At 44.1% G+C, this 21,381-nt stretch overlaps 2 protein-coding genes across 13 annotated transcripts in view; both read right to left on the reverse strand.

The window, feature by feature from the left end:
- The window catches only part of MTMR1 (myotubularin related protein 1), a 53,590-nt gene extending 46,991 nt beyond the window's left edge, over positions 1-6,599 (reverse strand). For 6 of the 7 annotated variants that reach the window (XM_038417428.2, XM_038417426.2, XM_038417425.2 and 3 more), the window contains exon 1: positions 6,407-6,566. In XM_038417428.2, coding sequence (XP_038273356.1) covers positions 6,407-6,537 — 131 coding nt within the window. In that variant the 5' untranslated portion in view covers positions 6,538-6,566. Of the gene's footprint in view, positions 1-6,406 lie in introns of all 7 variants that reach the window. The other variant, XM_038417427.2, reaches the window with a different exon arrangement.
- A 3,988-nt stretch (positions 6,600-10,587) lies between these two features.
- MTM1 (myotubularin 1) overlaps positions 10,588-21,381 on the reverse strand; it is an 83,911-nt gene continuing 73,117 nt past the window's right edge. For 5 of the 6 annotated variants that reach the window (XM_038416620.2, XM_038416622.2, XM_043492567.1 and 2 more), the window contains 4 exons: positions 19,211-19,303; positions 17,181-17,294; positions 16,662-16,838; positions 10,588-13,315 (listed from right to left, as the gene is read on the reverse strand). In XM_038416620.2, coding sequence (XP_038272548.1) covers positions 13,148-13,315; positions 16,662-16,838; positions 17,181-17,294; positions 19,211-19,303 — 552 coding nt within the window. In that variant the 3' untranslated portion in view covers positions 10,588-13,147. The remainder of the gene's footprint in view (positions 13,316-16,661; positions 16,839-17,180; positions 17,295-19,210; positions 19,304-21,381) is intronic. The other variant, XM_043492565.1, reaches the window with a different exon arrangement.

Genomic DNA, 21,381 nt, shown 5'->3' on the forward strand with positions numbered 1-21,381 from the left:
ATTTTAGTTTCATTTGCGTCTTTTGCAGAGACCTCTACCCACATTTTGGGGAACAGAGAAAATGTATGAATGTTTAGCTACAAATCCAGTTAAGGATAGTATTTCTCTCTCTTTTGCTCACCTGTCTCTTTGATCGTACTTACTGGCCCTCTCCTTATCACACAACACACCGTCAACCTGTGGCACTCTTTGCCAGAGGATGTTGTGAAGGCCAAGACTATAACAGGGTTGAAAAAAAGAATCAGATAAATTCATGGAGGATAGGCCCATCAATGGCTATTAGCCAGGATGGGCAGGGATGCAAAACCATGCTCTGAAGTGTCCCTAGCTTCTATTTGCCAGAAGCTGGGAATGGGCGGCAAGGGATGGATCACGTGATGATTACCTGTTCTATTCTTTCTTCTGAAGCACCTGGCATTGGCCACTATCGGAGAACAGGATACTGGGCTAGACAGACCATTGGTCTGACCCAGTATGACTGTTCTTATGAATCACAGCAATGATGAATGTCGATATCATAGGAGGGAGGAGACATACTACATGCACAGGCTATGGTTGCTTTGATGCTGCAGCAGCTGAACATAAAAGTCTTTCCTCTTTGTGCCAGGAGCTGCAAGGTTCTCTATTGGTACCATGGTACTATTCCTCACATATGCATAGCATGCCCTCTCCCAAGCCTAGCGCTGGTATCAAAGGAATACTATTCTGTTCCAATTTCTAAACAAAAATATTTTGAACACTACAGGTAACATATTCTTAAAATAACCAAATCTTTAATTATCTAAATTCCAAATTTCCATCTTAACCACTGAAAAGATACTCTCCTCACATGCTCTGATAATTCTAACAGCTAATGGAAATGTTACTGAACTTGCAAGAAAATTCTCTTTTGGAAAGGTACGAGCAGGAGGATCTTCAACCCAAAAAGGTATTGAGCAGAAATGTATAAGTGTCTGAAAACAAGACAAAGTGGCTCCTCACTTCCCTTATATAAATAAATATTGCTAGTTTAACAACATACTTTGCACAAAGTAGTTTGATATCAAGCAACATCCGCTATAGTATATTATCCAGAAATCATTTTTTTCTATAATTCCAAGCCCATTAAATATGTGTCAGGGTGGAAGGAGAGAGAAAAAAAAAAAAAAAAAAAAAAAGGGAGAGACTACCCTGACACCACAGTCTAAAGCTAATATGAAGCCCAATGCTATTACTGTTTTGGTGCACTTTTTGCTTGATTCCAGCTGCTCACATTCCCCCCATATTACCCATCAGTTTGTACATATTAGATTTGTTTTTGTTGATGTAACATACATAGGTATTAGAAGCTTTTAAACGCTCTCTCAGATACCACTTAAGGAAGGTAAGTTAGGGAATAAATTTTTTCTCCACTTTTTAAGATATCAAGTACATCACTCAAACTGGATGGTTTTCCATTTATTTGTGAGGTTACAATGCCCATCTCCAGATTTGTGTCACAAACGCATTCTTGCTTGAGCCCTGGTCTACACTAGGCGTTGAGTTGAATTTAGCAGCGTTAAATCGATGTAAACCTGCACCCGTCCACATGACGAAGCCCTTTTTTTCAACTTAAAGGGCTCTTAAAATAGATTTCGTTACTCCACCCCCGACAAGGGGATTAGCGCTGAAATCGGTTTTGCTGAGTCGAATTTGGGGTACTGTGGACGCAATTAGACGGTTTTGGCCTCCAGGAGCTATCCCAGAGTGCTCCATTGTGATCGCTCTGGACAGCACTCTCAACTCAAATGCACTGACCAGGTAGACAGGAAAAGGCCCATGAACTTTTGAATTTCAATTTCCTGTTTGGCCAGTGTGGCAAGCTACAGGTGACCATGCAGAGCTCATCAGCAGAGGTGACCATGATGGAGTGCCAGAATCGCAAAAGAGCTCCAGCAGGACCAAACGGGAAGTACGGGATCTGATCGCTGTATGGGGAGAGGAATCCATTCTATCAGAACCACGTTCCAGTTTTCGAAATGCCAAAACATTTGTGAAAATCTCCCAGGGCATGAAGCACAGAGGCCATAACAGGGACCCGAAGCAGTGACGTGTGAAACTTAAGGAGCTGAGGCAAGCCTACCAGAAAACCAGACAGGCGAATGGCCGCTCCGGGTCAGAGCCCCAAACATGCCGCTTCTATGATGAGCTGCATGCCATTTTAGGGGGTTCAGCCACCACTACTCCAGCCATGTTGTTTGACTCCTTCAAAGATGGAGGCAACATGGAAGCAGGTTTTGGGGACGAGGAAGACGATGAGGAGGAGGTTGTAGATAGCTCACAGCAAACAAGCGGAGAAACCGGTTTTCCCGACAGCCAGGAACTGTTTCTTACCCTGGACCTGGAGCCAGCACCCCCCGAACCCACCCAAGGCTGCCTCCTGGACCCACCAGGCAGAGAAAGGACCTCTGGTGAGTGTACCTTTTAAAATACTATACAAGGTTTAAAAGCCAGCATGTTTAATGATTAATTTGCCCTGGCATTTGTGGCTCTCCTGGATATACTCTCAAAGCCTTTGCAAAAGGTTTCTGGGGAGGGCAGCCTTATTCCATCCACCATGGTAGGACACTTTACCACTCCATGCCAGTAGCACGTACTCGGGAATCATTGTAGAACAAAGCATTGCAGTCTATGTTTGCTGGCGTTCAAACAACATCCGTTCTTTATCTCTATGCATTATCCTCAGGAGAGTGATATCATTCCTGGTCACCTGGTTGCAATAGGGTGCTTTTCTTAAGGGGACATTCAGAGGTGGCCGTTCCTGTTGGGCTGTTTGCCTATGGCTGAACAGAAATGTTCCCCGCTGTTAGCCACGCGGTGGGGGGAGGCAAAATTCGACCTTGTAACGAAAGCACATGTGCTATGTATATAACGTTAACAGGAAGGTTTACTGTGAAAGAGTGAACCCATTGTTCTATAAAATGTGTCTTTTCAAATACCACTGTCCCTTTTTTTTTCCTCCACCAGCTGCATGTGTTTCAAGGATCTCAGGATCTTCTCCTTCCAGAGGCTAGCGAAGATTAGAAGGCGAAAAAAACGCACTCGCGATGAAATGTTCTCTGAGCTCATGCTGTCCTCCCACACTGACAGAGCACAGACAAATGCATGGAGGCAGAGAATGTCAGAGTGCAGGAAAGCACAAAATGACCGGGAGGAGAGGTGGCAGACTGAAGAGAGTAAGTGGCGGGCTGAAGAGAGGGCTGAAGCTGAAAGGTGGCAGCAGTGTGATGAGAGGAGGCAGGATTTAATGCTGAGGCTGCTGGAGGATCAAACTAATATGCTCCAGCATATGGTTGAGCTGCAGGAAAGGCAGCAGGAGCACAGACCGCCGCTACAGCCCCCGTGTAATCAACCGCCCTCCTCCCCAAGTTCCATAGCCTCCTCACCCAGACACCCAAGAACGCGGTGGAGGGGCCTCCGGCCACCCAGCCACTCCACCGCAGAGGATTGCCCAAGTAACAGAAGGCTGGCATTCAATAAGTTTTAAACTTTTAAAGTGCTGTGTGGCCTTGTCCTTCCCTCCTCCACCACCCCTCCTGGGCTACCTTGGTAATTATCCCCCTATTTGTGTGATGAATTAATAAAGAATGCATGAATGTGAAGCAACAATGACTTTATTGCCTCTGCAAGCGGTAAAGGGAGGTGGGGAGGGTGGTTAGCTTACAGGGAAGTAGAGTGAACCAAGGGGTGGGGGGTTTCATCAAAGAGAAACAAGCAGAACTTTCACACCGTAGCCTGGCCAGTCATGAAACTGGTTTTCAAAGCTTCTCTGATGCGCACCGCACTCTCCAGTGCTCTTCTAACCGCAGTGGTGTCTGGCTGTGCGTAACCAGCAGCCAGGCAATTTGCCTCAACCTCCCACCCCGCCATAAACATCTTCCCCTTACTCTCACAGATATTGTGTAGTGCACAGCAAGCTGTAATAACAGTGGGAATATTGGTTTCACTGAGGTCTAACAGAGTCAGTAAACTGCACCAGCGTGCTTTTAAACATCCAAATGCACATTCTACCACCATTCTGCACTTGCTCAGCCTGTAGTTGAATAGCTCCTGACTACTCTCCAGGCTGCCTATGTATGGCTTCATGAGCCATGGCATTAAGGGGTAGGCTGGGTCCTATATGCATTTCAACATCCCCAACGGTTATTTTCTGGTCTGGGAAGAAAGTCCCTTCCTGCAGCTTTTGAAACACACCAGAGTTCATGTACCTTTCCCAGCCATCCCACGTTGATGTTGGTGAAACATCCCTTGTGACCCACCAGTGCTTGCAGCACTATTGAAAAGTACCCTTTGCGGTTTATGTACTCGCTGGCTTGGTGCTCCGGTGCCAAGATAGGGATATGGGTTCCGTCTATGGCCCCACCACAGTTAGGGAACCTCATTGCAGCAAAGCCATCCACTATGACCTGCACGTTTCCCAGGGTCACTACCCTTGATATCAGCAGATCTTTGATTGCGTTGGCTACTTGCATCACAGCAGCCCCCACAGTAGATTTGCCCACTCCAAATTGATTCCCGACTGACTGGTAGCTGTCTGGCATTGCAAGCTTCCACAGGGCTATTGCCACTCGCTTCTCAACCGTGAGGGCTGCTCTCATCTTTGTATTCTTGCGCCTCAGGGCAGGGGAAAGCAAGTCACAAAGTTCCATGAAAGTGCCCTTACGCATGCGAAACTTTCGCAGCCACTGGGAATCGTCCCAGACCTGCAACACTATGCGGTCCCACCAGTCTGTGCTTGTTCCCTGAGCCCAGAATCGGCATTCCATCTCATGAACCTGCCCCATTAGCACCATGATGCCCCCATTGGCAGGGCACGTGCTTCTAGAGAAGTCTGTGTCCATGTCCTCATCGCTCTCATCACCACGCTGACGTCGCCTACTTGCCCAGTTTCGCTTTGCCAGGTTCTGGTGCTGCATATACTGCTGGATAATGCGTGTGGTGTTTAATGTGCTCCTAATTGCCAAAGTGATCTGAGCGGGCTCCATGCTTCCCGCAGAATGATTGTCTGCTGTTGTCCTCACGGAGGGAGGGGCGACTGATGACATGGCTTACAGGGTTGGTTTACAGGGAATTAAAATCAACAAAGGGGGTGGCTTTGCGAGAAACTGAATGGCCGCCTCAAGGATAGAACTCAAAACCTCAAGGATAGAACTCAAAACTGGGTTTAGCAGGCCGTTGATTTCTCAGAGGGAGGGAGAAGAAAAAGAATACAAAACAAATCTGGTCTATTTCTTGTTTTGAGCCACTTCATCTATCTTTATACATCATGCTGTCAGCAGACTGTGCAGTACGACCGCTAGTCATCGTCACCTCCCGGGTGCTCGGCAGAAGACAGTGCAGTATGACTACTGGCCATCGTCTTCTGCTAGCTGCAGATTAAAAGACAGTGCACTGCCGGTAGGACTCATGAGATGAAAACAAGGGATGAGATGAAACAAAGGAAATGACCTGGCTGAGTCACTCCCATGTTCGCCCAGGCGCCCGGTTAAAAGAGCACCCAGGACTACGTCGTCAACGGCTACCAGTCATACTGCACTCTCTGCTGCCAAAAGCCAATAAACTGCGGCTGTGTAGCAATGCAGTGCCATGTCCGCCAGCACCCAGGAGACATACGGTGACGGTTAGCCGAGCGGGCTCCGTGCTTGCCGTGGTATGGCGTCTGCACAGGTAACTCAAGAAAAAAAAAGGTGCAAAACATTGCCTGCCCTGGTACCCAGAACCACCCACGACAACGTTTTAGCCCCATCGGGCCCTGGGATTCCTACCCAGAATTCAAATGGGCGGCGGAGACTGCGGGAACTGGGGGATAGCCACCCCCAGTGCAACGCTCCGGAAGTCGACGGTTGCCTCGGGACCGTGGACACACTCGGCCGACTACGTGCACTTAGAGCATCTGTGTGTGTGTGGGGGGGGGGGGGGACTGTATAAAAACGCTTTCTACAAAACCGACTCCTATAAATTCGACCTAATTTCGTAGAGCAGACATACCCCGAGCTGCACCTTAAGCCGCAGGGCAGCGCTGGGTGTAAAACAACGGTCTCAAACTTACCGCACGAACTCACGGGGAAGCTCATTTTCTTTCACCTATTCCCCCCCCCCCCCCCCAACCCCCCCTTGGCTCTCCATACAGCAAGCCAGGGCTGCCCTTGATGTTCCTCCCAGAGATGTTCAGCCCACGAAGGGGGGCCCGGCTGGGGAAGGGGGCGCTCGCTGGCTCCCTCCCGCCGCCTTCGTGCCGCCGCCGCCGCTGCCTGCGGCTCCCCTCGGGGCTTGCCCTGGCCCCTCACCCCGCCGGGCGGCTGATCCAGGCCCCGCACCAGCGCGCGGGGGACTCGGAGCCCGCCAGGGAGAGCGGGACGGGGGGCGGCCCTGTCAGGCGGCGGCTCACCTGTCCAAGGTCTCCACGCTGGGCTGCCGGGAGCCCGGGGCGGCGGCGGCGCCCCCCGGCCCGGCCGGCCGCACGGATCTGCGGGGCCCCCCGCTGCCGCCCTCCGGAGCCGGCCCCGCCGCCCGCTCCATCTTTCCGGCCCCAGGCGGCGGCGGCGGCGGCAGCAGCAACTGTCACCTGGCGGCGGCGCTTACCCACAGGCCTCCGCGGCGCCCAGAGGGCGGGCGGGGCGCGCCCCGCCGCTCGGCTTCTCGCGCACTGGGCCCGGCGCAGCGAGGGGCGGGGGAAGCGCTCCCCACACCCCAGGGCCGGGCCGGGCCGGGCCGGGGGTCCCCCAGCCCCTGCTCTCTGTACACGAAGCCTCCCCCGACCCCCGCTTGCCTTGTAAATCGGAGGCGGCTGGGGCTCCCCGCTATTTTAATTAGGGTGACCAGGTGTCCCGATTTTATAGGGACAGTCCTGACTTTGGGGGGGGGGGGGTCTTTTTCTTATAGAGGCTCCCCGCCCCCGCCCCGATTTTTCACATTTACTGCGAGTCACCTTTGTTTTAATGCCTCCCTGGTGCCCTGGGCAGCCCTTGGGAGTCAGCGCTGCAATCCCCCCCCCCCCCCCCCCACGCTGCAAAAGGGGAGGGCTGGTCCCCCACCTTCTTCCAGGGTCCTGGCCTCGGCCTGACGTCACGCTGATTTGTGTGTAGAGAGAAAGGGGGGTTAAGCTCAAATCTGAGTTGGGGCCCAGGGTTAGCCTACAGCGTAGACTAGCCCCGTAGAGGTAAAGAGGGGGAAAAAAGGTTACAGAGACCACCACACCCCCGGGGGAGGGAAGCGCCAGGTGCTGTTACTATCCCTCCTTCCCAGGCAATCCAAGCTGCTCTTCCACGGAGCAGGAGCCAGGACAAAATGAGCAGGCCCAGCCGAGAAAGGGGCACTTCCCTTGTACCAGTGCCAGAGGCATACACAACTGGGGGATTTAGGAGTGCTTTAGCATTTCCTTTATTAATGTTGAGATTACATTAAAAAAAGGAAATAGAGCTTGGAGGAGCTCATTTATCTCACTTTAATTAGTAGGTTAGTACTATAACTAAACAACCCTTTCATTAAAGTGAAGGGAAAGGTTTTGATTTTTTTTTTTTTAAATGTCAAATGTAGCCTATGCCCAAAATTTCAGTGAGTTTTAACTAGGGGAAGTTTGATGTGTGTGTTACTACTGGATGACTGAATCTAAATAAGACAGTTTTCAGAGTAGCAGCCGTGTTAGTCTGTATTCGCAAAAAGAAAAGGAGTATAGTCTCTAAGGTGCCACAAGTACTCCTTTTCTTTTTGTAAATAAGACAGTTTTTACTTTGACCCTTTTGATAACATGGCCAGTTTTGAAAGAGGGGAAGAGTATACTGCGCTATGGACCTTCTGTTCTGTAACTGGTGGCATAGCTTTTATTATCAATCAGATTACAAGCTGATACTGGAGCAGCAAGCTCTTCCTGTAAAGAGGAAGTAGGGTTGATATCAAAGTTTTTCACTACTGGCAGTTGTAGATTTAATTTAGCAAGAACTCTAAGGAATCTGGTTAAAAAGTCTGATTGCATAACATTTGTTCCAAGTAGCCTGCCAAACGCAAATAAAAAAAGAACAAGGCTTATAAACTTCAACTGGAGTTTGAGTTTGATGCTCTCATACTTTTTACATAGATTTTAAGAAGCACTGATGTTTAAACAATAGCATCTTTAGTAATTAGCAAATATGCCAGTTCAAATATGCCAATCATGTGAAAGAAATTGATTTGAGACCAAACCAATTGAAAAGCATTCCAATATTTGAGTAAAGTATTAAAAAACCCTCTAACAAGATAGATGATGTTAATCAGATGTTGAGGTCTGGGGGTTTTATACTGACATCTTTTTCTTTTACTCATATACATGCAGCTGGATTTTATGCTCTTTCACTCAATCACTCAATTTTATGCTCAGTCACTCAATTATGAAGAATTAGAGTGTGCTAGAGACCCAATCTGATACTGTAACAATTTTGCCATTTTCAAAGCAGCTAAAAACTACATTTTCAGAATTCTAGTAAATTTATAAAATATCAGTGTTTTGCTGAGCAATGCCAATGTCCTCAGTGCTGTACAAAACAAAAGCAAGACTCTGCCTTGAAGAGTTAAATAGTCTAAAAGACTGGTTCAGAGATGACAGCAATGAGGGAGTTAGTTTATAATCAGTGTACCTGTATTGTGATGTTGGGATGCAGAGAATGTGCAACACGGGTAAAAAGTGAATTTTTGGAAGAGTTTTGAATAAGGAGAAGGTAGTGCGAATCCTAGAATATCAGGGTTGGAAGGGACCTCAGGAGGTCATCTAGTCCAACCCCCCTGCTCAAAGCAGGACGGATCACCAACTAAATCATCCCAGCCAGAGCTTTGTCAAGCCGACCTTAAAAACCTCAAAGGAAGGAGATTCCACCACCTCCCTAGGTAACGCATTCCAGTGCTTTACCACCCTCCTAGAGAAAAAGTTTTTCCTGAATATCCAACCTAAACCTCACCCACTGCAACTTGAGACTATTACTCCTTGTTCTGTCAGCTGCTACCACTGAGAACAGTCTAGATCAGGGGTCAGCAACCTATGGCACGTGTGCCAAAGATGGCACGCAAGCTGATTTTTAATCCCAGCTGCCGGCCCCACTCAGCCCACTGCCGAACCCCGGCCGACAGCAGGCTGAGTGGGGCCGGGGCCAGGGCCAGGGCCAGGGCCAGGATCTCAGCAGGCAGCAGCATGACATTAAAAATCCTGCCCGCCCTCCGACAGGCAGGGTGAAGAAGCTTGGTCCTGCCAGCTGCTGCTGCAGGGCAGGCACGCTCCCCCCTCCCCACCTCTTCCCCCAGCATGCTGGGTTCCTGCCCCTCCTCCTCTCCCTCCCTGCCCCCGATCAGCTGATGGCCCTTGCAAGGGAAGGGGGAGAAGCCAGCTGCAGAGGAGGCAGAGAAGAGCTGGGGAGGAGGCCTTGGGGAAAGGGGGGGGTAGAATCGGGGCATATCTCCTCCAGCCCCCTGCCGTAAGCCGCTCTGGGCAGGGGGCTGGGAGCACCCCCACGACCCTAGCCCACACCCCCTGCCCTGACACCTGCACCCGACCACACACCCTGTCCCTGATCCCTGCACCCCCGACACACACTCCCAGCCCTCTGCCCTGCCGCCCACACCCAGCCTCCTGCCCCCCCCACAACCCCATCCCTGACTCCAGCACCCTCACACATACCCACCTTTTCCGCCCTCCCTGTCCTTCCTGAACCCATCCATTACATTACTCCAGTCATGTGAGTGATCCCACCAAGTATCTGTTATTCCAATCACATCATAATTCCTTGACTGTGCCAGGACTTCCAGTTCTCCCTGCTTGTTTCCCAGGCTTCTTGCATTTGTGTATAGGCACTTCAGATAACTCGCTGATCATCCCGCTTTCTCAGTATGAGGCAGGAGCTCTCCCCTCTTGCGCTCTCCTGTTCGTACTTCCTCCAGGTATCCCACTTACCTCAGGGCTTTGGTTTCCTTTTCCCAGTGAACCTAGTTTAAAGACCTCCTCACTAGGTTAGCCAGCCTGCTTGTGAAGATGCTCTTCCCTCTCTTCGTTAGGGGGAGCCTGTCTCTGCCTAGCACTCCTCCTTCTTGGAATACCATCCAAGAAGTGATGTAACACAACTGGGTGACCATTCCAGGCTTTGAGATAGTATGCAGGAAGGAATGGGAGAAGGACACCAACATTTTGAAGCTGGCACTGGTAATCACAGTAGTGATGCATGGTATGTATGTGCAGCTTGCTCATCTTTTACATCTAAACCCTGTCTGATATAAAAGAAAAAGCAGAATTTTTTTTTTTTGGGAGAAGTATTGGGGGATTTGTCACAAGATTTACTCCAGTCATTTCGGCACCATGGTATAGTGCAGAAACATAGCACAATAAAAGACTGCCCAACATTGCTCTTAAAAATGCCTAAAATTCTCTTCTCATTCACCCTCCCTAAACTCAGAGTTTGGCAATTTTCATGCAACTGCCTTGCTCAAACACAATTGAGCTAACTGCTGTGTAAGGCCAATTCTACAATCCACTGCTGTGTCCATGTGGAGCCTCAGTGTTCACCAGCATGCAGTGAACTGCAGGATCAGGACCTAAATAAGCATCTTAAAACAAACAGAAAAAGCTGTGTATTAATAATGATCATAGTTTTCACACCTATATCCATGGTCACGTTAAGATTAAAAGGTTAGCATCCTAGAACAAATAGAAGCTTAAAGAATTAGAAAGGTTCTTTTTTGTATTTAAAATTACTATTTTAATAGAATTAAAAACAAGGGTTTTATTCTAAATCATTGTCTTGAGAAAGAATCCAAGTGAACACATAGCTAAGTTAGAGGTTTTCAAAGAATGAATTTCAGCTCTAGCTACATAAAAAATGTAGTATCAACTGTATTGGCAATATAAATGAATTGTATATATGTAATGAAACAAGTGCATTAAATCCTTTTCATTGTATTAAACTTTCACAAACAATAGGTTTATCATTTAGTGTTTACAAAGTAAAAACTAGATTTTCTTAACTCCTCCTGCACACTGCTGAAAAAGATTTTACTGTGTGTTTGATCCAACTACTACAATTCTCAAAAACTGTAATAAAAAACTAGTTTTTTACAAACCATATACAAATAGAAGGCAATTACATCAGAATTTGCATAGTTTTTAAATTTTTAAGTTATACTCTGCCATAGGGATAAGTAGCCATGAATTTGAACTTCCTTGTTCATTGATGTACTGCACCCAATTTATCTTAACATACTAAGATCTTGGGGGGAGAGGAACTCAAAGCTGCTGCTCCAGATACATATGCTGAATAATATATGAAAGACAGATTCAGGGGAGAGTAAAATTGAGAGGACAAATATATGTGGAGGTAAGCCATATGTCCTTAGAACACACACAATATAAGCACTATTCTGAATTTCCCTGAAAAAACAGTGCAATTTTCTTAGCATAATATTTACTTATCAAATTAAGAGGCGCTTTTTTATTTCTATGCAAAATACTATTTCTAAAATGTTCCAATGTTCTCTAAACTATCTGCTTTTTATGGAACTCTATGCTTTAAATTTAGCTTTTGTACCCAAATATTTACACTTTACAAAAACTGGAGAATTTCTAATAAACTATATTTTATATACTTACACAAACTTAATTTATACATATCCTATTGTATTTTGCTGTTACATTTTGTAGATCAAAACTTACATGTACAATAATTTACAAATGTAGAAGTCTCAAGTGTCAAACAATCCCTTTAAAATAACTATATTATCTATGAACAGTCCTTTACAAATCCTATATTGCAAAATGTACTCAATTGCCTGAAAATCATTAAAACTTCCAAGTATATGCAAATATGAATTAAAATATCAAGTAGCAAGGTTTGTGCTGCCTTAAGTGCTTGTAACTCTAATGAAAAAATACCTGAAAGGAGCAAATTATAAATGTAACACTAGAAGCCTCTGAAATAACTTCAAACCAAGTTTGTTGAAAGATTCAGTCAATGCACAATCTATTATCTGCAAACCTTATACATTGAAATCCCTTTAAATACTTGATAAAGAATAAATTTGTTAAAGGAATAGATTAAATGCACTAGCTACAAATTTAAGAGGTTCCCAACTCATTACTCATAATCTGAAGAATTTTAAACTATTTTGGTATAAGAGCTGCTCTGAATAGGCATGTTTCATTTTAGAAAACATATAAAAGCTAAGCTTATTGCTACTGTTAGACATTTAAGCAATGTCCTCGTGGATCCTATTTTTTAGATTTATATATGTCTTCTTGAGAACCATTCTTTATTTTTGGCAAATTAATGAAAGCAAAAATCCAGAAAATATTGCTGACAGAACCGAGAATCAAAAATATATGTTGTGTTCCACAGCTAACTTTAAAAAAAAAAAAAAAAGTTTGCAACGTATTTTCCTCAAAGCCATCACAATCCTCATCCATTTATTCTAAAATTGTCATCTACGATATAGAAGTTAGCCTTTTTTATACAGTTATCTTGTTTTTGGATACGTACTGAGCAAGTTGAATTGTTAATTACAAGTTTCTTGTCACCTAAAGTCCTCAGATTTGGAATTATTTTAAACAATAAAAACTGGAGTAGTTTACAGTTTACTAGAAAAAAAATCTATTTCTGAGCACTTTGCTTTTGAAAGTTCAAGAAGATAATACAACTCTCATTTTTGCCTCAAAAAGTCTAAGGCCCCTAAGGCCACAAAGACTTACACACATCCTTACATTCATACACTGTGAATAGCTCCACTGAAGTCAATGGCACTATTCACACTGCATAAGATTAAGCACATGGTTATGTCTTCGCAGGATCAGGACCTAACGATGCAATAAATTAAAGCATACTAATGAAAAAAAATCAAATCATATTTCTAATTGTATCAAACTTTCACAAAATACACTTCTAACGCATCCCATATAAGTTTCCCATGTTGGATAACATGTTTCCTGTCCACAGGTTCTGAAAGGCACAAATGAACTGAAGAGACTGCTCTTTCAAGTCTTTCAACTATGGAGACAATCTAAAAAATTTCATGTTAGGAAGAGGTCCAATATAAGGCATTAAAATATTCCTTTTTGTACTATAGATCTACATGAAGCACCACTTATGGTTACAATGTTCAGAGAAAGAATCAAACATTTTTTCCTTCAAAAATGAGTTTGCACATGGGACATCATTTGTGAGGGAGATGCTGATGAGGTTGATGAATTGGAAATCTTAGAATTATTTGTGATCTGTAGTTCTTCAAGTCTTCTCATGTAATCATCACGCAATGCTAGGAGCTCCATGTAACGCTGCTCCACTGGATTTGGCTGCTAGAAAAAAAAATCCAATAAAGGTGACCTTTTACAATGTTATTTTGACCATGTTTCCTCAGCATGAGGTTGTTCCAACTCCACCCAACAATCCAGCGGCACCCAACTTTTGCATGCTCCAGCGTCCCAAACAATAAAGCCTTCTCAAAAGGGTTTCCTCATATCTATCCTCCCTTCCTCACAAAAAGAGATTTATATCCAGCTTTGTACAAAGCCAGTCCATGCTACTTCAATATCGGTCAGAAAAGCTTGCTGCTGAATGATGAATATTTGTCCCATTTTCCCCATTCTCAGGCCTTGTTTATACTACTGCGATAAGTCGACCTAAGTTACACTATTTCAGTTACATGAATAACAGAACTGGAGTCGATGTAGCTTAGGTTGATGTATCGCGGTGTCTACACCATGCTACGTTGACAGGAGATACTCTCTCATTAACTTCCCTCCTTCTCAGAGTGGTGGATTACCAGAGACTGGAGAGCGCCCCTCCATCAATTTAGTGGGTCAATTGCAGCAGCGCTGATCTACCAATAAGTGTAGACAAGCCCTTAGATTGGCATTGCCACAATCGATGCAGAATCGATTTAGTGGGTCTTCTAAAGACTGGCTAAATTGGTGGGAGAGCGCTCTCCCATCGACGCAGCGTGGTGTAGACACCACGGTAAATTGACCTAAGCTACGTCGACTCCAGTTATGTCATTTATATAACTGGAATAGCCTAACTTAGGTCGACTTACTGCAGTAGTATAGACAAGGCCTCACACACGTCATGAGCATACCTAGCTCTTCACAACCCAGGAATTGAAAAGCTATATCCTGGTGTCTTGCTTGGAAGTGCTGCTAAATCATCAAACTAGACCAATAATATATTAGCATCCTTATAATTAAAAAAGATTATTGGTTTGTTTGGGTTTTTTTTAGGAAGGGGAGAGGATGTTAAATAAAACCTTTGTGCCCAAGTTTTCCGAGTTCTTCCCAAAAATGCCAGCACATTTTCTATTAGTAAATTCTCTAATGAAACTCTGGACATCTGTTTTATGAAATTTCTTGAGCGTCAAGAAAAAAAGCTATTCATATAGATAGCAGTTCTTTAAAAGGAGGTGGGGTGATAAGCATTTCCCTTTTGAGCATAATTCCATAAAACTTCAAATAATTTCTGCCTGTAGGGAGGAAACGATAAATTAAATTGAAAAGAGATACTGCACGTGACAAACTCAGACACACAGCCTTCCAGGTCCCAACAGGACCAAATAAAATGCCACATACCTTTAGGGATAAATAAATTAATTGCTTTACTCCCCGCCCATGTAATCTATTTCTCTAACATTAAGCAGCAGGTGAGATACTGGTACAACAGGTAGCGTATGAACCAACTATAAAAGCTCTTGGATTCAGTTATTACCCTAGAGAATCAGCAGGATAATAGCAAAGCTGTTGAACACTATGCCTAACTCTAAAGGAATATTGCACTAGGAAACTGATCCATTGCTTGCACAGAAGCCTCAATTGAGCTTTTTATAATGATGTTGAAAAGAGTCTTGTTCCATTTACACTAGCAGTACTGGTTCAGTACTATTCAGTACTGGTTCAGGGGAACACATCAACAGTGAGTCAATTTCCTAGTGAAGATGGGGCTTAAACATACAACAGGAAAAAAAAAATCAGCAACTTCAGAGCCTCTTTCCTCAAAAAAAGGTCAAAAATTCAAACTGCTCAAGCAGGCAACATTTTTCATCATTTGCTAGCAGTGATTGAGAATCCTCATCTACTTTTCCACGTATGCTCTAGTGCTCCAGGGCCAAAATCTTTGTTTGGTAATGGCAATTGGCACCTCAGTCCAGAACTTTAATAGGTAAGTGGCCAATGGCCATACGCTAGAATCCTTAGCTTTCTAAAACAAATCTGTAGTTCCACCTTTTGCAAAATGCACTAGCCTTTCAGCAGAAGCAACAACAGTTTTGAAATGAAAATGCCAAATTCAAACTGGCAGAATACTTATAAAAATATATAATACATTGGATGGCTTCTTTCCAGCTCCAGATGCTGTAAATAATATAAAAGATCAATTACATAAGAGAAACTGTGCTGCCTGAAAACTCCTGCTCATTCCCAGTGACTGGATGAAAAAGACTGCTTTTGTCAGATAACTTCCTCCCCTAACTACAACTCTTCCCACTTCTTAAGAAAAATAACAAACACTATGATGCACTATCTTTCTCTGCTCAATTGATCAGATTTTTACAAATGTTTTAAACTAATAACTAAACAAAATTCTGAGCCTCTGTATATCAATTAAATACAGTAGAACCTGCTACAAATACTTTGGGAGTGGAGGTTGTTCATAACTCTGAAACATTCGTAACTGTGAACAAATCATTATGGTTGTTCTTTCAAAAGTTTATAATTGAAAAATGTTGCTTTTAACCATCTTAATTTAAATGAAACAAGCACAGAAACAGTTTCCTGATCTTGTCCATTTTTTTTTAAAGTTGACTTATTTTTTTTTTAAAGTAGTTTACATTTAATACAGCACTACTACTACTACTGTATTTGCTTTATTTTTTGGTCTCTGTTGCTGCCTGATTGCATACTTCCGGTTCCAAATGAGGTATGTGGTTGACCCATCAGTTCGTAACTCTGAGGTTCTATTATACTAAAAATCTTGAAGGACTGAAGCACTCAGAGAATTCAGTAATAAGCATAATCTGTTTCTGGGTTCAACTCTGACCCCGGCTGGTCGTGATCAAAAATAGTTACCATCTAATGGCTACTCAATCTAAAATGATTTTGGTGGCCTGAGCTGAAAGTCCTACCAAACAAATACCCAGATTAAAAAAAAAAAAAAAAAATCACCAGTACAATTAATGCCTCTTGCTGGGAATTTCAGCAGAGGAAAGGACAGAATGGGGAATGCTAATCTCTAAAACAAATTTTCTCTACAGAATGACAGGGCGGTATGGTAGCTTACTTCTAGTGTCTGTGCTCTACCTATTTTTATGGATAGAAAACTTTATTCTTCAGGTTTGTCAGTCACTGCTTTTCACAAGCATCAAATGTTCTTAAAAACTAAAAAAGGAAAGATTTAAAAAAAAAATTAAAGTGGGAAAAGTAAGTTTTGGAAGGTATGTTGATGCATACCAATGAAATAATCTTAACATCCAAAAAAAGAAGTCTGAGAGGTCAAGAAGAGCATAGCAATATTTCTTCTCTCTTCCTGACAGACATTAGTTGAAATAACTAAACAGAGAGCATAAATTATATTCTGTATGGTGTAAAAAAAGGAGTACAAGTGTATTGTATCTTTACATTGAGAAATATTTCATATAAGTTAGAGAAGTTGACTTACTTGCTGCCGAATCCTTGGATTCCATCTAATGTAATAACTGACCCAAAGTTCCAAGTGACGCATACTGGCTACTGGATAGAGTGCTCGATTCAGTTCTTTAGTATAAAAAGGATTGGTGTGCTTTGCTTTTTCACTATTTATCAATGACCACAATGACAATGTTCTCTCAGTCACTTTCTGCAAAGAAAATGAAATGGTAAGGATTTTGCGTATTTGTACAGTATAAGAGTGCACACACTATGGTAACTTCAGTTACACTTTTCATGTAGCATGGTTCTGTTGTAACTAAAAGTATCACATGTATAATCACTAAATGAAGAATATTCCACAAGCAGTGACAAACTCACAAAGTACCATAAAGTCTGCATATTTTCTTTTAGATACACAAAAACAATTTTCTGTCTTGCAATTGTTCAAACAGTGCCATTTTTGCCATCTTGGCTAAACAACTTAATTTCTTTTTAAATTAAGATCATATATTCCTCATGCCATAGTGAAACTATCATCAGTTTTACCTACCTCTTTTTCTCGAACAGATTCACAGCTGTACAAGAAAGTACCAAATCGGCAGCTATACAAATGATCCAGAATTGTAATCAAGAATTGTTCATTGAATTCAAAAGCTGTTGGAAACTAGGCACAAAAAAGTTATTGTTAGAGATTTGTTTCTGTGTATGAGCGCACACATAGAAATAGTCTGACTGAACAGCTAGTTTAAAAGAAGTCCTTTAGGAAACCTGTTAAGTTTACCTAAAAGTTAGGTTTCCTGCCACAAAACAACTACAAACATGATGGATTAAATGTTCAGATAACAGGTAAGATGTCAAAATAAAAGGAGGACTTGTGGCACCTTAGAGACTAACAAGGTGCCACAAGTTCTCCTTTTCTTTTTGCGGATACAGATTAACACGGCTGCTACTCTGAAACAGGTAAGATGTCAACACTCCTACATTCTTATCAATGAATACATTAGCATATGTCCTGTCAGATCAACAATGTTGCTTTACATTTCTAAGCTCCAAGATATAAAGCTGGTTCTGCCACTCCAAAGAGAGATGAAGTCTCATCTTGCCTAACAAGAGGCTGGTTTCCTTGTTAATCAGGAACTTTTTCACTTTTGTCCCCAGAAGATTAAGACTAACTACATGCAGGAATTAGGAGTTGATAAAGGTATGGGGCCACTGCAATTAAGCACAAAGCTGTTGACTTTTCTGTGACAGATTTAGCTTAATATTGGAAAAGGATTTGTTTATCCAAACAAAATGCAAGGAGGGGCTTATAGTGGGCAAAAGTAAACTGCAGTACTTAGTTGGCTGCACAGTATTATTACACTAAGTGAACTTGTACATTTCTTGAGGTATCTCAAGTGGGGACAATAAGTTTCTATAAACAGAATAAGCTGTGAAAGGGTATAGTTGGAAGACTGCGATCCACAAGGTAAGTTTTAACAGAATTTCAAGGCAAAAGTTCTGTCTCCATAATGTTAGCTAAATTTTTATGAATAATTAGCTCACTGGCACAAACATAATTCTTCAAAGTCAGTGAAATACAGTTCTTCAATAACGATACCATGAAAAAAGAAAAGGGAGTACTTGTGGCACTGTTACTCTGATCCATGAAAGATTGCTAACTCAACTGCATCAAGATTAGACAGCCAAAATTATTACATTTAAACTAGTAATATAACAATCATAGGCCTAGTGAACTAGTGACTCTGCTTTGCACTGACACATAGGGGGACCAATATTTGATTTCTAGTTCTTGACTCTCATACCTGTCCTACATGCGCTCGGTATGCTATAATGATAATATGCATAGTTTTGTTACTTAATACGAACAGTCTGTTAGTTTATGAGGTAAAACTGAGTAGCCCCAAGCATTCTTTTCAAGCTTCAATAGGAAGGAGCAATGTCATAGTATCTTCAGGGCAAGGTGTTAGAATTGGATTAAAAAAGGGGGACGGAGAAACAATCACAGTGCTCTGAAAACGCGGGAAGGGACTGTGAAATAACCTATAGCAGTTTGATAGACCGAGTTTGATACTCAAAGACAAAGTTTGTTTTGTCCTTGCATGAGGGAATTGTGTTTCCAGGAACAGTTCTTGGAATGATGAAATAAAAACAAAATTAACCATAATACGTTAATTCTAGCTCCTGTAATTATATGCAACAGTATTACACTATTAAACAGATGCTTTTATGAATGTTTGTAAGTTATGTCATAGTACATTCCTTTAGACATGAAATAGTGGTTAATGAGCAAAAGGACTGGACATAAAGCCAGCATATTTTCTACTCAGAATTAGTGGGACTTCCAGCTTGGGAGGGAGGAGAGGGTTAATCAAAAAAGTAAATATGCTACTTTCTACTACCTGGTCAGAGCAGCGAACTTAGGTATACAAGGATGGTTTGTTTGTTGTTGGGGTTTTTTGGGAGATATGGGGGGGAGGGGCAGTATTTTTTTTGAGAATTCACTCTTAATTCAAGGATAATTTTAAAATATTGCTATTTGCTGGATAACACCATTTTTTGGATATGGCTAGACCTTACCTGCTTAGACATTTGCCACACACAATCAATGAACTGGAGAAAGATAGGTGATCTATCAGCATCAGCATGGTTTTTATCACCATGGCCTATTCTCTGAAATGAAACAAAGCAAGTTGGACATTACTCACAACTGGTTTTGAGATATATATCATATCTATTTTGGTGTGAGACATGCTTCATAAATGCCAAGAGAGGCATGAAAAACACATTTGATCTACAATACTACAATGAGGGGGTTAATACTCTATTGTCCACTCTTCTGACTTTAGCAATATCATTTTACATATTAACATTATTTTAGACCACTTAAAGATTTGAAAGGTTCTGAAGTGCAATTAACTTCTTCTGGAATCAATGGGAGTTTCTTGCTTACAGGTTGCAAGATTCAGCATTGAAATCAACCCTCCAAAGCATGGGCGTCTTCAGCACCCTGAAACCTGTACATAAAGGACTATGCAAAACATGACTGAGGTGGCAAGAACTTGCACTAGTTCTTTATCTTCATTTAAGTTTGAAGCTATCCAACATCTTTTCTCCCTAATACTTACCCAGCTCAATCATTTACACTAATTCATGCTACTGTTGCCATTCCAAATCCTGAGCTTCTTTTGAACATGCTGTAAATGTATGGAATCAATTTCTACCAACATTTTCTCAGAGATGGAAATCATGTTTATGCCCCTTTGTCCTTCCCCATTATATTCTCTCAGAGAGTAAGTAGCAGCTGTTGTATAGCGCAGGAATCGGCAACCTTTCAGAAGTGGTGTGCCGAGTCTTCATTTATTCACTTTAATTTAAGGTTTTGCCTGCCAGTAATATATTTTAACGTTTTTTAGAAGGTCTCTCTCTGCAAGTCTACATATTATATAACTAAACTATTGTCATATGTAAAGTAAACAAGGTTTTCAAAATGTTTAAGAAGCTTCATTTAAAATTAAATTAAAATGCTGATCTTAAGCCGTCAGCCCGCTCAGCCTGCTGCCAGCCTGGGGTTCCGTTCACCTAGGCCCGGCAGCAAGCTGAGCTGGGCCTGCGGTCGGGACCCCGGCTGGCAAGGGGCCAGCAGCCAGAAGCCCAGACTTGCAGTGGGCTGAGCGGGGCTAGCAGCCGGGACCCCAGACTGGCAATGGGCTAAGCGGCTCAGCCCGCTGCCACTCAGCCCACTGTCGGTCTGGGGTTCCATCCGCCAGCTCCTGCCAGCCAGGGTTCCAGCTGCCGGCCCCGCTCAGCCCGCTGCCGGGCTGGGATCCCAGCCCTGCCCACATAGAGTGGGTACCTACCTTCTCCTTGGTTCTAGTCCATTCTCTTCCTCTTTCTCTGCACTGAGCCGAGGGTGGGAGTGACTGAGCACAGGGCTGGGGGTTGGGGTGTAGGGTCTGGCCAGGAGCTAGAATGAGGGAGGGGGCTTAGGGTTGGGGCAGGAGGTTTGAGTGTGGAGTGCTTAGCTGGGCAGCTCCCATTTGGTGCGAGGGGTGCAGGTGGGAGTATGTGTGGGGGTGTAGGAGCTCCCGTTTGGTGCGAGGGGTGGGGGTGGAAATGTGGGGGGAGTCCAAGAGTCAGGGCCTGGGGGGGCTGAGTATGTGGGGGGTGCAGGAGTCAGGGCAGGGGGCTGGGGTGTGAGAGGAGGGTGCAGGAGTCAGGACATTGGGTGTGGGGGGGGGCTGGGTATGTGTCAGGGTGCTGGAGTCAGGGATGGGGTTATGGGGGGTGCAGGGGTCAGGGCAGGAGGCTGGGGTGTGGGGGTTGCAGGGATCAGGGCCGGGGTGTGTGGTAGGGTGTAGGCGTCAGGGCAGAGGGCTGGAGTATGGGGGTGCTCCCAGCCCCCTGCCCAGAGCGGCTCACGGCAGGTGGCTAGAGGGGATATGCCCTGATTCCACCTCCTCTCCTCCTCCTCCTCCCCGGAGCAGCAAGCGCGCTGCGGCTCCGCTTCTCCCACTCCCTCACAAGGGCCATCAGCTGATCAGCGGCAGGGAGGGAGAGGAGGAGGGGCAGGAACCCAGCACGCTGGGGGAAGAGCAGGCCAGGGCGAGTAGGATTTTTAATGGCATACTGCTGCCAGCTGGGGTCCTGGCCACCGGCCCTGCTCAGCCTGCTGAGCGGGGCCGGTGGCTGGGACCCAGCAGGCTGCAGCGTACCATTAAAAATTGGCATGTGTGCCATAGGTTGCCGAC

The sequence above is a fragment of the Dermochelys coriacea genome, chromosome 9 (genome assembly GCF_009764565.3).
Source record: "Dermochelys coriacea isolate rDerCor1 chromosome 9, rDerCor1.pri.v4, whole genome shotgun sequence".
Classification (NCBI taxonomy): domain Eukaryota; kingdom Metazoa; phylum Chordata; order Testudines; family Dermochelyidae; genus Dermochelys; species Dermochelys coriacea.